At 40.6% G+C, this 18157-nt stretch overlaps 1 protein-coding gene across 1 annotated transcript; it reads right to left on the reverse strand.

The window, feature by feature from the left end:
- Positions 1-10772: 10772 nt before the first annotated feature.
- On the reverse strand, positions 10773-14546 carry LOC103357767 (ATP-sensitive inward rectifier potassium channel 1-like). The gene is made up of 2 exons (XM_008282466.1): positions 14530-14546; positions 10773-11913 (listed from the first exon to the last, which is right to left on the reverse strand). Exons 1-2 carry the CDS (start codon positions 14544-14546, stop codon positions 10773-10775), a joined length of 1158 nt encoding a protein of 385 aa, XP_008280688.1.
- Between the last annotated feature and the right edge of the window lie 3611 nt (positions 14547-18157).

Here is an 18157-nt window from a genome sequence, read left to right on the forward strand (position 1 = left end):
ATCTAAAGACACACATTTTATATTTTCCAGCCTATTAAACCAAAAATAAGGAACCCAGGAGAAGCTTCAGAGGCACAGCAGCTTGTTAAAGATGGAAATGTTTCAGTCCGTGAGCACACACGAAGGAGAAAGGGTAGGCTGCACTTATTGACATGTAATACAGCAGGTTCTGTGTGGACGCTCTCTTGTCAACAAGGTCTAAACTTAAACTGGAATTCAAAGTGTCGTAGCTGAGTGCTGAAAGTGAATCCTTATTTATCCAAGTTATTCACAATAAGTAAAGTAGGTTGCAAATACACAGGAGGAGTCAAACATACCTCAGTGCTGCGCAGAGGAACCAGCAAAACATCCAAAAAACAACTAAAAATAAGCAGAAGTACAACAACTATGAAGTCGTGTAGGAGCAGTGGTTCCCAACATGTGGGTCAGGGTGCCACAAGTGGCCGCTGGATTAACTTGAGTTTCCCCGAGATAATTAAAGGTGCAGCTCCATCTCCTAAAAATACACTCAACCATAACTAAAATTTCTCCGTATTTTCTGCTGGTTTGTCTGTGACAAAACACATGTAAGTGTCAAATTTCACATATCTGTGCTATTTCTTCTATTGCTTTGCTGTCGCTTCTTTTCAGCTAATCAGTCGTATATTAGAAGGGGCGGGACTTGAATTTATGAATTCATGAATTTTAACCTGAACAGGGTTATTTTCCCAAACCTAACCACGTATTTTTGGAGCCTAAACCAAACCGAACAGCAAATGAAAATCTTAACTCAAGTTTAAGAATAGAAGTTACTGACTGATTCCTCCATCCAGACTTTATGGTTCCTTCAAAATAAAAGCTTATCCTTCTACATGACAGTCTTACCTTGTGTGAAAATACATTTCTTTGAAAATGTAAATAAGAATGTATTTTAATTGTACAGGAATGTACATTTTGGGAGAAGCTGTTGAAAGTTGAAGTGCTCTCTGTATGTGGACAAAAAGTTGTATTAAACCTCTGGAGGTCCCATGGATGAATCATAGGAGGTGGATAGTAAAATCAAAGATGTTGTCATCTCATTTCAAAGAGAGCTGGTCACAAGAAGACCATAGACTTTGTGCAATTAGGACTCACTTTTCCTGGGACAGCTTAACAAATAGAAATGACAAGAGTAAAGTTAAGAATAAAAAGAAAGAACGGGCCTCCATGAGGAAGCTGTGTTAAGTCTGATAAATTAGTTGGGTCTGAAGACTTTTTTTTTATTTATTTATTTATTTTGCATTTTCCGCATATCTTTTTAAACACTTGTTTACTTATAACTGTTCAAAAAAAAATTTTTAGTGCAAGATAGTGACATGTAACAATAATCATTACCCGACTCAGCAGTTCCCTCTAACAGTTGGAGCTTCTTTCAGCTTCATGTTTCGGTTTTATGGCCTGTAACTTCACTGTTCTGTTTCAGTCACAGCATTTGAGCCACAGCAGGCAGCTGTTTCCCATGTAAGAACAACAGACAGACACAGTTAGGTGGAGATCACAGCGGAATATTTAACAGCTAAAGAGCTAGATATTTCCCCAAAGACCAAAAACAGAACTAAAAAAATGAGAGCAAACATTGGACTTTGACTAACTCAGTGCTAAAACAAAAGTTGGGAAAATTAGTCTTTGAAGTCAAACCTGATTAATTAGTTTTTTTTAATGAAGGCAAACTCTAAAGCTACAGAATCTGTGTCCCATTTGTTCTGATTTACAGAGGCAATAAGGATTTGATAGCAAAGAGAATAAAATCACCTATCTTACTGCCAGCAGGTGTGTGAGTGAAAGGTCACTGGTTTATATCACTGGTCCAGCTGGGAGAGAAAGTCATGGCTGTTCGCAAATCTCTCCAGTAACTGTCAGGGAGGTGACGCCCACCACAGTGACCTCATACGTCCTCTAAAGTGGCTGGAAAACCAGTAAAACGCTGCTTCAAACAGACCAATAATGCTTTGAATTAGGAATATATTGCAAAGTAAATTACACACAGCCTCCAGCCCCTCCTACAAGACATTTTAAACCAGGCTTTATGACGAAGATGGGTTAAAATCACACTGAAATATTTATATTAAGTACATTAGGCCATGCTCAGCTTCCCTCTGAAGCTGCTGAGACGTAAATGTGATGAATATTTTAGCTGGCAGTTGACCAGCTGGTCGGCTGAGACGCTGTTTGAACATCTGATTTACTGCAAAACAACGACTATGTGTGTGTGTGTGTGTGTGTGTGTGTGTGTGTGTGTGTGTGTGTGTGTGTGTGTGTTCAGTGTGTTCAGTAGACAGTTTCAAGAGTGATAGTGTAACGGGGTTGTGCAATGTTTTCTTCACACTGTCACTGAGAAATCTCTACACCACGGTCGCCCTATCTGGATGTAGCACAGTCACCCTGGAGGACAGCCGCGAAAGCAGAAGCAGCTGCTTCACTCACATCAATCCTGCAGTTTTTTTTTCAGAGTATGTCACACTGGTTATCTTTAAACTCCATTAATCAGTATTTTTAGCCGCGTTAGCTGCTCCAACTCTGGGGACGTCAATGTCGGACAGTCGAGCCACCATTTCTGGTCTGAGCTGAAATAATTAGGTTGGGTCCTCTGAAGATGAACCCAATTGACTTCCTCTCCAGTCCAGAATGAGGTTCACATATGGATTTAGTGGATGTATGCGTTGTCGGAGAAGTGACAAAATGTACATTGGCAGAGTCAAAATACTGTTTCGGAACATAGACTGTATAAAAGATGGACGTAGCAACTGGCCCTGAAAAATGAAGCCAACCCGGAAGTGTCAAAAACCTGTAATATCACTACGTCCACTAGTCCTGGCTCCAAAAAGCCCTGGCTCCCATAGACTTGAATTGGAAAAGAAGTGATCACAGATCACGAAATACCGCATTCCTACAGCTCAGGATTTTTTTAAAAAAATTAGTTTTCATGGTCAAGTCCAGAGATCAGGTGGCCAATCTGAAAATAAATCAATACTGAATTTTTTAAAAATCAGCAAAATTTTGCGGGGCAAAGGGTGTGGCTGGCTTGATTGACAGTCGGCAGGACGATGCAGGCGGTAAATGTGGGCGGGCAGAGAGGGCCCGCCTCTCAATCCGTCTGACCAATCGCTGCTCCTATGGCTCCGCCCCCCTCCGACGATTTTTGCGTCACTGGCTCCAAAAATCCAAGATGTCAACCAGGAAGTAGCAAAACCCTGGCCTCATTTTCTCAGTGCAGAAACCAACGGGTGACGTCACGGTAGCTACGTCCATCTTTTATACAGTCTATGTTTTGGAAGAAGAAGAAGTTTTTCTCAACTGGAGACAGTGAATAAGTGTCTAAAAAATGAAAAGCACAGCTTGAATTACACAGCACAAATGTGTCCTAAATGAAAGGCAGCTCCATCAGTTGCACTAATTAATTAATTGATTAATAGTTAATTAAAAGTCAGTGCAGTTGCTCAGTGCTTATTACCAGCAAGTAGGACCTATAAGAAGAAGGTCTGAGTGCAAGCTGCTCATTCTGTTTCCTCCCTCCGTCCAAAAATATCAGACGATGGGAGATAAAATTTCAATTTCCAGTTTAAGAACTCGGCCAAATTTACTGAACGCATCTGAATCTGCCAGTCAGTCGGAAAACTGCTATTTGTAGATCTCGAGATGACATGATTTTGAATAACATAATATTGGATTTTCTTTTTATGAAATGCCCCAAAATAGATGAGAAGATTCAGATTTTTCATTTCTCTGGAGCTGCAAGTGACATCTTCCTTGTTTCAAGAGTCAATAATCTATCCAAAAAGATCAATTCAGGAAGATAAAAAACTTCACTTTGCTTTATTTGGATGCTGGTCGGCTTCTATCGCTCAACAACACCATGAATGTCCAAAAAGTGGCTAGGACATAAACACAGTTTATATATGAAGCCTCTGTTGTTTTAAACATGATTAGCAGGAAGGATGTGAATGAAATCTACTTATTGTCAGTTTACCTGGTTGAAATGAGGCTGCTGGGAAAGTTCTTATGCATGCTCAGCTTTACATAAGAAATCTAGTAATATGATCATGTGGACATATTATTGAAGAAGACTTTTCAGTGGGAGAACATCTCTTGTTGCTACAGTTTGTGTCCTGCCAACACTGCAAAATTCAAGTGACCTTAAACAACATGTTTACATGTAAAATATTCTCCATTTTCTTCCCGTATGGACCCAGGAGTTGTCAATAAAATACATTTGCCTCTCTAAATGAAGCTGTCTTTCAGTTTGTTATTATTATTATTATTATTATTATTGCCTTTCTCTGTGGAATTTCTTCTGGCGCTACTGTGGTTACTGTGGTGAGAGTCTGGCTTAGTGAAATGTTTTAATAAAGGCCAGTTATTTTGTACATGAAATCTGACATTATTAGGGGAAAATTATAGGTGAATTATAGAGGAAAAAGTTGTCATGTTACAAGATAAAAGTCTGAATATTTAAGCAATAATGTCAGTATTACCTCCCCTGTGACAGGAAATGGGCTGTGTTACATTATATGAGCACAATTTTGTCATGTCTGTCAAGTCTCTGTTCATGTCTGCGCATTTTATGTCTCGTCTTTCCTGTTTTATTTTGAAATCACTTCACTGGGTATTTCTGTTCCAGTTTTACTTCCTGCACCTGTCTTGTCACACCTGTTCCCTGATTACCTCCCCGCACCTGTTTCCCATCTACCCTCATTACCTCGTGTATTGTACCCTGTGTGTCTCACTGTCTCGTCGCCAGTTTGTTGCACTTCACAGTCCTCGTACCAGCGTTACTCATAGTCAAGTCACAGCCTGTTTGTTCTCGACCTTGTTTTTGCTTTTTGACCTTGCCTCTTGCCTGACGTTTTTTGGATACCTTTTCCTATTGATCACGACCCTGATTCTGTTTTTGGATTTTGCCTTTGCCTGCTGTTTTTTGGATACCTTTGCTTGAGTGACTGTCTACCTGTGTACTGAACCCTGCCTGCCATTAAACCTGCCTTTTTGCCTGAACCGTTCTGTGTCCAGCATTTGTGTCCACCTGTCTGTTATCAGTGAGTTCATGACAAATTTAGCCTTTCTTGATTATCTTTATATGCAAATGTATGCACAAATTTCTCTTTTTTCACTGATTTTTGGGGTGAAATGCCACTTTCCTACCACCATTATTTGATCTTCCCATTACAAAACATCCCCAAAGTGCAAGTACTTTATTACAATGCTGTTAGATTTTATTAACCAACCTTTAGTGGTTGTTTTAGAAAGCAGTTGATTGAACAGAAATGACACTTAAACTGAATCCCAATTCAGGAACTACATCCTTATTAGGCTGCATTAAAACACTGAGTGTGTAAAAGTGGTTCAGTAAAGGCTGTCCTATTTCGAGGATGACTACAAATACTTCCTTCATCGTTTAGGTTGTGGAAAGATAGATCTTTCAAACCTATCCCAAGAATCTTTGCATGCAGGCGACTGTTAAATTTCTGAGAATATGGTGACTTCCACAGGTTGAACTTCAGCGACAGAGGATTACACCTTTAAATCTAAGTATAGGGTCATATCCTTTTTCTCCAGTATTTGATTTAACAAACAAACATCAGACATCTGGAGGGAGTTTGGACATCGAACTTCCAGAGGGAGCTTGGATGTCAAAAATCCTGAGTGAGCTTGCGCATAAGACATCTGAGGGGTACTTGCACATCGAACATCCACAGAGAGCTTGATATCGGACATTGGGATGGGAATTCGGACATTGGACATCCCGAGTAAGCTTGGACATTGGACGTCTTGAAGGGGTTTGGACACTGGACATCCTGAAGGAGCTTAGACATTTGGCATCTTGAAGGTGCTCAGACCTTGGACATCCTAAAGGGAGCTCGACATCAAATACCCTGAGGGAACTTGGACATCAGACACCCTGAGAGAATTTTGAGCAGAGTCACTGCCTCTAAAGTGATTAAAATCTGATTCGGAGTCCTCCTGGGCTCCTACCTTCGGAGGTTTTTCAGGCATGTCCAATTAGAGGAAGATCCTGGGGTGGACCCATAATCCACTGGAGTGTTTACATACCTCGCTTGGACTGGAGCACCTTCGGATCTCCTAGGAGGAACTGGATAAAGTTGTCGGGGAGCTGGATGTTCAAAAATGCCCTGCTTAGCCTGCTGCCAATGTGACCCGATTCTGGTTAAATGTAAGTAAAGGAATAAATGAGTAGAGAACATTTTAATGGTTTTTAATTTCATACACTCAAGCAAATTCAAATTTGCTCTAACCCTTAGTTAAATCCCGCCCCTTAGCAACTGCAACTAGGCAGGAAGGTCTGTTAGCTTGGGATTTCTCTGCAACTTTTAGTAATAATATTTTTTCATTAATAATTGTATTATTTATATTAATATCAATAATATACATTAGAAAAGTAAAGGGGGAAAGTGTAATGATTAATTTCTGGAAAAATATTATTCACTAGTTTCCCAAATTGCTGCAGTTCCATCCAGGAAGCTGCTGGGCTGACCGTGAAACGAGATGGCTGCTTAAGGATACACATTTGACTGAAAATACTGTGCATTTGTAGTCCTGGCTCTCTATGTAATTATCCTTTCTCCATCACACTGGGGATAAAGTGTGACTGCTATCAGTGAACCAGCCCTCCATCAGATTAACACGCTGTTCTGTACCTTCCACTCAGCCTCTCTCATCTCTGTCTGACTCTTTTTTTTTTTTTTCTTTTCAGCTGCTTCAGACTCACTGTGCCAATCCCTCTCAACAGTTCTGTTCATTGTTATGCAGATGAAACCCGGTTAACTTGCCTCTGTAAATCCAAAATGGGATGAAAGCCATTTCAGAAGTCTCTGCCTCGCTGACAAAAAGTGCTGGAGCCAGTCTTAAATGAACAGCATTCCTCCAACCGTGCACAAACACCTGCAGAGATGCACTGCTGCCATAACATGGTCCATCAATCCAGCATGAAGCGGTGGGAGAATGTTATCAGATGTTGTTTTTGTCGTTGCTGTCTGCTGCCATCAGTAAACTGCAGGGCATTGGGGAAAAGTGTGAACATCAAAAGTTTGTATAAACATCCCTGAGCATGTGAATGCGAATGAGAGACTGCTGGCAGAACTGGGACAGTTTGGAGGGGGAAAAAAATACATCTTTATTGCAGAATTAATTGTTTATAATATATTATCATACTAAATCAAAGCAGTGGTCTGATGCTCTCTAGTGGCCGGGCCAGCTGTCACAACTTTTATGGCACTGGTTTACTGTCTTTATGTGATTTTGGAGACAGACAGGAATTATGGATGAACAGGAAGATGAAGAATGAAGAAAATGACATTGAGTTTTATACTGCTAAGTAACCAGAATGGGTCTTCACTACCTCTTATAGTTTCATTCTTTTCAATACTAGAAATACTAAACAGCAGTGGTGGGAAAAGGACTTTTTTCTTGAGCAAAAGTAGAAATGCACCAATGCAAAAATTACTCATTAAAAGTAAAAGTCCTGCATTCGTCGTCCTGTTCATGTTAAATATAAGAACAATTGCAGGACTTCTCTTAGTGTTGTATTATGATATCTTAGATTATTAGATTGTCAGTAAACATTTGGAGGACCGGTGTGTGTAATTTAGTGGCACTAAGCTATGAATTTACGGAATATAAGCATCTCCCTCATCCCTCTCTTTACAAATGTGTCGGAGAACCTACAATAGCAATGGCAGGCCAACTTGGAGGAGGATTTGCTCCTCCTGTAGAAACGAAAACACAACGATTTGTAGTTACAAGCAATTATACACTAATAAGAACATAATTCTAAGTATTGTATTCCATTCCTGCCTTTAGAGTCTCCTAAATCCCATACCCTGGTCTTTTCAAGAGGCTTTGTAATGTTGTAGGCGGTTGTTCTTTTGGTTTATTTATTTATTGTTTGACTAGAAAATGTCACAACATGATGAATTATACTTATCAGTTTGTCAAAGCCCAAGCTGATATAATCCAAACTCTTGTTTAATCCGACCAACAGTCCTTCACCGAGAATATAAATAAAATAATTTAAATATTCACATTAGAGGAGCTGGAACTGAGAATTTTATTTTTTTCCTAAACATTAACAACCGATTATCAGAATAGTTGCCTATTTATTTTCAGTTGATTTAAGCTCTACTTTTTATACTATTTGATAATATTATCTTTTTAAAAACCATAAATATATAAATAGTGACGATCATATGTTTAAGATTTTATTTAAAGTAAAGCATATCTATCAAATAAATGTATTGAAGGAAAATGGAAATACTCAAAGCTCAAGTACTTTGAAGTTGTACTGAAGTAACAGTACTCAAGTTAGTGTACTTGTTTTATCACACTTTAGCCTGACTGTTTATTCTTATTATATATTTTCATGACTGGCATATTAATTGTTAATACTTCTGCAAAACCAGCATTATGTTTTTGTAAATGCTCGGCATTCGTTAAATTAACATCAATTACAGCAAGGAAGTAAAGACAGTAGTAATCTGATCAATTTATTGAATACAATTCTGCCTGTCGGCAGTGTTTTATCAGAATTCAGTATTTAACAGAACATTCAACCATTTTATGAAACAAAGACATCTAAATAGTTTGAACAACTTGCAGTCTACTTTTATTTCACTTTTTATATTTTGCTATACTGCACACAGGTTCCACAGATTGAGATTGTCAGTGCTTTGATTTGAAACAAACGTCTCCACGGGGTTTTTATCTCCACTGATGAATCTCCCCGACTGTGTCAGTTTGTTAGCTGTCTACCCACAATATCTGCTCAGCTAACCTTGCTGTAAACAAGCTGCTGAGGCATTTTATTCTAACATTACTGTCAGCAGTGACTCGTAGTTGCTATGTATGTGTACCTGTGAACAATGTGTGCAGTGTGTTTGCATTTGCAATCTCTTAATGCTTGTTTAACCTAACCTTAGTCCCTCATCTCTTGCTTAACAATGAGAACAACACAGTCTTCTGTTAGAGCCTGAGAAATGTCTTGGTCTGAAATGTAAACATGGATAAAGGTTTTCAGTCTCCTTTCTGCATGTGTAATACAGTGTTGGCAAACATAATAAGTGAGGCGCTTTTATTTGTATTTCTCCAGAATTATGAGTGTAATTGAATGTTGAGTGTAATTTCTTTTATTCTCTGGATGTGTGAATGTACATTTAAGTTCATTATAGGGAACAAATTCATGTAAGTTTTGTAGACTGACAAATTAATGGTCAATTATTGAGGAATGATTCAAGTCTTTCACTAACTTAAAAGTAGCAAAAACACAAAGTGAAAATACTCCATTTGTGAAAACAAAAAACAGTGCTTTAAAAATGGTACTTAAGTAAAATATCAAAGATGATTCAAAGTATTCATGATGCAGCATTATGGCCTCTGTGAGTGTTGCTATGCATACATACAGATCTGTGTGTGTGTGTGTGTGTGTGTGTGTTTAAAATCTAAAATAAAATTGTCAAATTTGTGGACTCCCACTTCCGGTATGACCGAGTAGAGACGTTTGGAAAGTGCGCTCTGACCAACATATATCTTAAACAGCCTGTGATGATTATAAATCTCCACTCATAGAAGCAGAAGATATTACGATAATGACCTAAACACAAAAGACGAGCAGAAAAGACCCTAAAGGGGGAAAAGTGACGATACGAAGACAACACAAAAGCAGCTAACACTAGATGCTTAGCTCAGACTGACTCCGGGAGCGAAATGCTAGTGCTAACGGAGCTCCGAAACGTCCGAGAAGAATCTGGAAACGCACAGCGAGACATCATCGAGTCTCAAATACGGATGGAAGCGTCAATTGGAGAAATTAAGAAAAGAATCGACACGCTGGAGGAGAGGCTGACCACTGCGGAAACCAGAGTGAGTAGCTGTGAAGATCGTGGCACGCGGCAAGAAAGAGCGCTAGCCTACCTGCTCCAAAAAGAGGCTAAGCTAACTGCAAAACAAGACGATGTGGAAAACAGAATGCGCAGAAATAACATTAGACTTTATGGAATGGGAGAAGAGTGGGAAGGAAGAGAGATGATACCGTTTGTTTCTGACTTTTTCAAGTCAACTCTAAAGTTGCCGGGGGATATAGACATTCGTATTGCGAGAGCGCACAGAGCTACAACTCCAAAACCGAAGCCAACAGCACCACCGAGATCGATAATAGTTTGCTTTCTGGACTTTAATGTGAAACAAGCAGACGTGGAAGCAGCGGGATGTGGAGTTTCACAGGAAGAAAGTTTATTTTGACCAGGACTACTTCCCTGTGGGAATAATGAGCAAACTCAAAAGGCCTGTCCTGCTTTTTATTTCCTCCCACAGCCTTTATTAAAGCACACACTTTTTCATTATAACAGGCTCAGACCCTAATCTTCTCAAGAAATACCCACTGTGCCATCTACTATTTTACCCCTTTCATTTTCTATGTGTCAAAACTTCAATCCGTCTTGCACGCATTACCTACGCAAAGTCCCAACAGAGATTTGACTGTAATGAGCAACCTAACTCCGGCTCATGTCTGAATTTTATTCAGACAGTTTAACAGCTTTGAGTTTTTGCTGTTCAAGGCAAAAGAGTAAATCAAATGTTAGCTGGATGAAGCAGCACAAGCAAATATTTCTGCAGCAGTTCACCACTGCACACAGTCTGACTTATAGTGAATTGTTGCTTCAAAGGAACAAATGCACGCTTCATCTCCCACATCCTGAATCACTGCGGTTTACTTTCAGTCAGAGAACAGTTCCTTTCCTGCCATCTCACATTTTAGTGACATCCACTGAGTCGTGAATATCGATCACTTGAAACCCCAGGTTGTCGATGCCCAGCTTCTTGTGATTTTCTTGGTTGTGTTTGTTGTGGTTTCTCTGGTCTGCATCGGTTTCAAAGCAACGGATGCAGTGTGGCGTAGTGACCCGGACGCTTTTGGAAAAGTTTGAGAAATCCACGTGGTATTTTCCTGTCTTGGTGCGGGAGATTATAGGCAGGAAAGTGAAACCCCACTGAATCTCCTGTGGGATGTAGGAGGTTCGGACCTGACAGGACGAGCTTGTGGACTCGGCAGTCCCATCCAAAAACACCACCAGCTCAAAGTCCTGCAGGGGTAGAGTGTCTACTGAGAGCTCGTAGAACGGACTCGACCTGTTGATGACGTGGTACAGTGTCAGAGGACAAACAAAAAACAAGTTATCCTTGCCAGCGTCGACCATAAAGTCAATGTCCACCTGGTCCAGGATGATAGTCTCTCCATCTGGCGTGGTTGTTGTCCTCAACAGCTTGCCGTAGATCTGGCTTCCGATTAATAAGGTCTTTCGGAGGTTGGCCACTCTGATCAGGAGACAAAGACTTCCTTTCTTCAAGCAGATGACAGCTGTGTTGCTGAAGGTCACAGTCTTTGCCCTTTTTTTGGGTAACGAGATCTTGGCCAAGATGACGCCACACATGAAGCAGTTGATGAAGACTCCAATTAAAGACTGGATGATAATTAGAGCCACCGTGACAGCACAGTGCCCAGTCAGTGCCCTGCCACCATAACCAATGGTAGTCTGGGTCTCCAGCGAGTACAGGAACGCCGTTGTGAGGCCGTTAACATTGTCTATGCACTGGACATGTCCGTCTGTGCGGTTCTGTCCGGTTAGATCGCCATTACTCTTTGCAATCCAGTACCACAGCAGGCTGAAAATGAACCAGCTACCTGTGAATGCAGCCACAAACAAAAGGAGGACGAAGCGCCAGCGGATCTCCACGAAGGTGGTCCAGAAGTCCACCAGGTAAGCAAAATGGTTGCTGTACTCAATGTTGCCAAACTCGATGTTGCAGCGCCCGTCTTTGGTGACAAGGCGGGATTTGTGGCTTCGGTGTCCATTTGGCTGGATGTGACCCAGCTGGAACATCCTGGAGCTGGGGGGAACAAACACAATGTTATTACAAGTAATTCAATATTTACAGATGTAACTTATAGAAGGGACTCTCATCATACCAGTCAAGTCAAGACGCTGTCTCTAGCCATCCATTATCTATACACCGCTTAATCCTCACTAGGGTCACGGGGGGGCTGGAGCCTATCCCAGCTGATTTAGGGGAAAGGCAGACGACACCCTGGACAGGTCGCCAGTCTATCACAGGGCTACACTTAGAGACAGACAACCAAGCACACTCACATTCACACCTACGTACAATATAAAATTACGTGTTAACCTCAACATGTTTTTGATAGGAAGCCGGAGAATGCGGAGAGAACCCATGATGCACGGGGAGAACATGCAAACTCACTGGGACGCGAACCAGCAAACTTCTAGTTGCAAGGCAATAGTTCTAACCACCGACACACCTTACAGCCTGATGAAGAAAGTCATTTTCTTTTATTTTGATGGTCACACACCCCTGATTCCATCCCCTGTTGCCATGTGTTTTCCCATCACCTTTTGTCATGTGTTTTCCCACCTCCTGTCACAGACCCCCAATTCCACCCCCTGTTGTTCATTGTCCCCTTACTTCCTGCCATTTGATTAGCAACTGTATACTATCAGAACCCCGACTCCACCACCTGTCTGGTCACCAGACTCCGATTCCGCCACCTGTGGTTCATTGTCCCCCCTTACCTCCGGTCATTTGATTAGCAACTGTATGTTAATTTGCCTCTATTCACCTCTGTATTTACATACAGACCCCCCCTACCCTCTGACTTACAGTATAAATGTGTGACCCTACAGATGTTCAGGGTCGGTCCACCTTCACAGACTCATGCTCTGTGTTGGTTATCGTATACCGGAATACTAATAAACACCCACTACAGCAAGCTTCACATGAGGATGATGAGTAAAATTTCTTCAACAAGCCCAAGACGGTCTCTCAAAATCACAAATTTTTCCCAAAAAGGTTTCACAATCTGTACAATATACAACACCAACAATCCTGTAACTCTGTGTTTAAATAAGAAAAAAAACACTTTCACAAGGGTGAAAAGGAAAGTACATATATTTTTTGTTGTTTCTCCATCTGCTAACCAGCTCTCTCCTGTTTACTCTTACCCCAACTATTTTAGGCAGATGACTGCCCTCCCTAAGCCTGGTTCTGCAGGAGTTTTTTTTCTTCTCACTATTAAAGTCAATTTGAATTTAAAGAACACCTGGAGAATAATAGAACAGCTAGTTGAGCTTTAGACAGACAATATAAAAAATATATATATTTTCACACATTTAATTCGCATAATAAATTAACTTCATTTTATTCACCACACTCAGGTTTGTTGTTACAATCTGTTTCCTTAATGAGTTGTGTTTCCACTTACTGTTAAGCATAAGCTTGTAATATTCTCTATTTCTTACTGCCAAATTATAAAGTGATCAAAACTAAGGATGAATTATGTTGATTATGTTTTCTGTGTGACACAGAGCTCCATTCAGGTTCACTGCCAAGTTTATTTTGACTAAATTCTACATACAGGCTCCTTCTTCTGTAAATATTAACTGCAAGTAAAAAAAATAGGCCCCAGCAAATGCACGATTTGCTTCTGTTGGAGCAAAATTTGTAAAAACAAAACAAAACAAAAAAAAACAACAAAAAAAATTACAGTGTCTAACTGTTTTAGCAAATTCCTGAGCCTTTTCTTAAAAAAATAAAAAAAATAAAAATTAAGATAAAATTGGATATTTATTTGTTTTAAAACATTTACATTTTTAGTAGAAACCAAAGGACTTGACACAGACATATTGTAGGTTTTGATCTTTTCTTGTAAAGGAAAATGCACAAATGTAGAACTATCACCAGCTTTATCCTTTACCTGAACACAACCTGAGCATCAGCACAAAAAGCTGTGAGGAGTAAATAGACTTCAATGCGAGACAGAAAGCTGGAATTGAATAAAATATTCAGCAGTTCAGTGCTATAATGTCAAGATATTTTGTTTGCAGGGAAATAACTGCTCGAGATAAACAGGCAGAGAATTTCCTTCTTCATCATTAGATGAGAAGATGCCTCATTCAAGCACAGATTGTTCATTTATCTGAGTTGCAGTAATTTACCAGTTTATACTGTGCAGCATGCACCACGTGACCAACTTTGAGTCTTACATAACAACTATTGATCAGACTCAAGATTGAAATTTAACAAGTCCCGTTGTTTAAAAACTATTTTATAACTTTGAAAACAACATCTGTCTTCTGTATAACAGTTGACTCTCACAGGACTGTGAGATTATTGTTGTTAGCACCATTCTTTTTGTTGAATAAACTATTGTATTCTTTCAGTTATTAGCAATTGTTGAGGGTTCAGAAACCCACTGTTACTGCTGAACTCCTTTATTTCTCTGTATTTCTATAACATACACAAGTATAGTTGGTAAAAGACATTTGTGTATTTTGCTAGATTAATAATAATCAGAAACATTTTTCTTTACTCCAAGCAGCTGTAATCCTTTACTACAATCAGTGCATTGTGCAGTATGTTGAGGCTCACTATGCTGTAAGTCTGCACACTCTGAGTAGGTAGAAAAATTAAATTTTTGTTTCAACGTACCTGCTCAGTGAGACCATGGGCCCAGAGTGCTCACCGGATCGCTGCTGGAACTTCAGACTCCTTTCTTGTAGCGAGTGGCCATGGAGGCGTTGGAAAGATTTTAATCCACAGTAAAATTTCCTAATCCCAGCCACATGCCACCATGTACACTGGCTCCAGAGGACTCCCAGTAGGCTGACAGGGCAACTCCTTTCATCAGTCCACCAAAAAAGTCCAATAATACAACCAATGGCTTCACCAGCACTGGAGCTGCGATGGCTGCATGTGACGACACTGTAACTTTCCATGCAGCATGAGGAGGAGAGTATTCTGGAAGTTTGCCGTGAAAGCCCCTTGGCACTTTTGTGTGGCAGAAGGTTCATCTATTGAAGGGGCCAACGTAGCCAGTGCAAGCACTCATGCTGTTTTTGTTTTCAGTCCTCAGAACAGTTGAGATTTTGCATCAGGCCTCACAAAGAATTACGTTTCCCCTGGTCACCATCCCCCCATTCGAACCCGCAAGGCTGCCTCACATTTGCATCAAAATGAAGAACTGCAGGGACACAGTATCTTTGCCATATTCCACTGGCTACAGAATGAGCATTTCATATCTGTGGAGCTTATCACCATGATCTTCTGTTATGGTTTAAGAAAGACCTTGAATTGATCAGATGCTCAGAATGATGGATGCAGATGCCATTAGCTGCATGTAAATGAACACAGCTGGAGATAGTTGAAGATGCAGACGGTGTTCTTGCTGTATTGATTCAGCTGCAGAGACACTGTAGGAATCTTACAAGCCACTGCAGCTTCAGAGTTATGACACACAAGCATCTCAGACACCAGCTGTGCATTGTTAACCCAATTCTTTAATTGCAAGCCCAAGAACACCCGGAGAAATCTTTAGTTCTCAGATGTAGAATTTATTTAGATCACAGGTGAGGCAGCGCTGGGTTCAGGCAGACAGAGTAATCTCATGTCCAGCTGAACTGAGTTTTTCTGGGTTCAGGTTACAGATATCTTCTTGGGCTGGGACTGCCCCGAACAGAAGTTGGACTTGTGTGCAACTGAAGTTAATTGGCCAGTTACTGTGATGTGAAAAAGCTAACCAGTGTTCACTGAAATGTAAACAGAAACTGCTTGGATCAAACACAAAGTGTGTGTTGTCCAAAACGCATGTATCTAAAGCAACTGATAGAAAAGAGTTTCCACTGTGTCCCAGTATGTGAACCACTTCTCACCAGCTATGTTATCTTCAAGGACATGAATTGTGCTCAGTAGAAAAAAGCAAAACAGGATCATAGGTTCACCAGTGGAGAATTACAGATTCAGAATTAATGATAGCTCAAAATATAGCCAATTGTAACATTTGGATGAAAAACAAACTTATCCCAGTGTTCCTATGAAAAACAACACACTTGTGTCCTTAAAGATTTATCTTCACAATTGTACTGGTATTTATTAAATTATTTTTCGGCTCTTCTTATAAAAATACTCAAGTCTTCACCTAATTGTGGTGGAATACCTTTTCAGACTACTGTCTGAAATACCTTTTCACAAAAATCTCACTTGTGGGAGTCTAAGCTTTTTATAAATGGCCAATTAAACTAACTAGGACACTTACTGACTTCCCTCAGGTGAGACTGTTTTACATGCTACATGTGACCATTTAAGTTTTAAAAAAATAAATAAATAAATAAAAAATCGTTCCCCAAAAGAAAATCACAATGCTTTCAGTGATCAGAGATTAATTTCATTCAGACAATTTCTTTCAGTGTGCCCAATGTGCAGAAATTTCAAGTAGAAGAGGTTTTCTGCTCAACTTTTTGATTTAGGCCCCTAGAATTGTCTGAAAAGTGTCACCACCAATCAACTCCGGCGGTCCTCAATCGAACGCAGTCTCCAAGTCAACCAATCCGGGTCACGGCACCAAAATTGTTGATTCTTTAGTTTAAAGCCCAAGAACAAACGGAGAAATCTTCAGTTCACAGATGAATTTATTTAGGTCACTGTCACAATGGGGGAATCAGGGAACCCAGGAGCAGACACGGATCGAGCAGGCAGGCGAGGTGGAAACAAAGATTTATTCAACAAGGATAAGAACTGAATTTAAACTGAGGTGCAGAAACTAAACTGAGGGGGGAAAAAAACAGAACAGGAAAACCAAGCTGAATTATGAGGGGGGTGAAACTACAAAAACCTAAAAAACTATATAAAGATCAGAGGAGAAAAAAAACTAACAAATTCTAAAATACAAAACAAAGCTACTCAATCAAACAAGGATACTCACAGAAGAGGACAAAACCAAGGGGCTTGGGGAATCCAGGCTGGAACAGGTGGAGAAAGCTGGCTGGGGGAAATGTAGGCTGGAGACAGCACAGGGACTGGCAGAAACATGCAGGAGGAATGGCTATGGTCTCACAGCTTGTGGTGGAAAGAACAGTCTTTAATGGGAGCTGTGGCGATTGTGGGCAGGTGAGTCCGGAGTTGCAGCTGTGGGTGACAGTCCTTGATTAGTGCTGAGATGCATCGGGGCAGAGAGGGAGAGAGACAGAGAGCGAGAGACAGACAGAGACAGAGAGAGAGGAAGGAGAATAGAAGGAGAAAAAGAGGGAGACAGGCAAGGGCTGGGGCTGAGGCTGGGGGGTCATGACAGTCACAGGTAAAGTGAGGCAGCGCTGGGCTCGGAGCGACGGGGCTCTCGCGAGAGCTCTATCAGACGGAACCCCAATATCTGGAAATTCACATTTATCTTCTTGGGCTGGGACTGCCCCGTACAGAGATTGCACTAGTACACAACTGAGTTTTATGGGCCAGTTACGAATGACGTGGACAGGCATACCTCGCTCTGTCCACGTCCTTGAAATTTGGTAAGCAACATGTGTGGATGTTGCTGGTACAGCGTGTAACAGTCCTAACTTTCTATCAGTTAGGACTGTTACACTGTTAGGGGAGTTTCCGCTGTCTCCTGGGGCCTCATTTATCATCAGTGCGTACGCACAGATATGTGCGTAGAGCGTGCATACGAACATTCCTACGCAAAGAATGGAATTTATCAACTTGTACTTATACTTAGGACTGTGCGTAAATATACGCACACCTCTGACTCTGTACGCACATAATCTAGCGGTAGAACAGTGAAACTACAAATAGAAAGTATTTGGGGAAAAAATAAATCTTCACTTGCTTTATAAAGAGGCGTGTTGTTGCCCTATATGGGGATTTGGAGGTGTTCCTGAAGGCAACGTGCACGAGCACGGAGGATAAGTGGGATTTATCAACACTGATGTGCGTACGACACCGTATGCACGTTTGATAAATACAGATTTTTTTGTACTTACGCACACTCTAAATTTCATTCATACGACAGAATTTAGAACCTTTTCTACGCACTGATGATAAATGAGGCCCCTGGTGTGTGAACCAGTTCTCACCGGCCATATTATCTTCAAGGACGTTGTCACAACCCAGCAAATAGGTTGTGGCAAAAGAGGGGAGACGACACAGGTGATGTCAGATTTTAACATAAAGTTTTATTAATTGGTTGAATTAATTTATTTAATGTGAAGTGTGTATGTCAGTGATATCAGTGGTGTAGGTGCAGATGTCTGGATGCCTGGGTGTGATGTGGTGCAGGGTGTTGTCAGGT

Source organism: Stegastes partitus, unplaced genomic scaffold (genome assembly GCF_000690725.1).
Source record: "Stegastes partitus isolate 25-593 unplaced genomic scaffold, Stegastes_partitus-1.0.2 Scaffold273, whole genome shotgun sequence".
Lineage (NCBI taxonomy): Eukaryota > Metazoa > Chordata > Actinopteri > Pomacentridae > Stegastes > Stegastes partitus.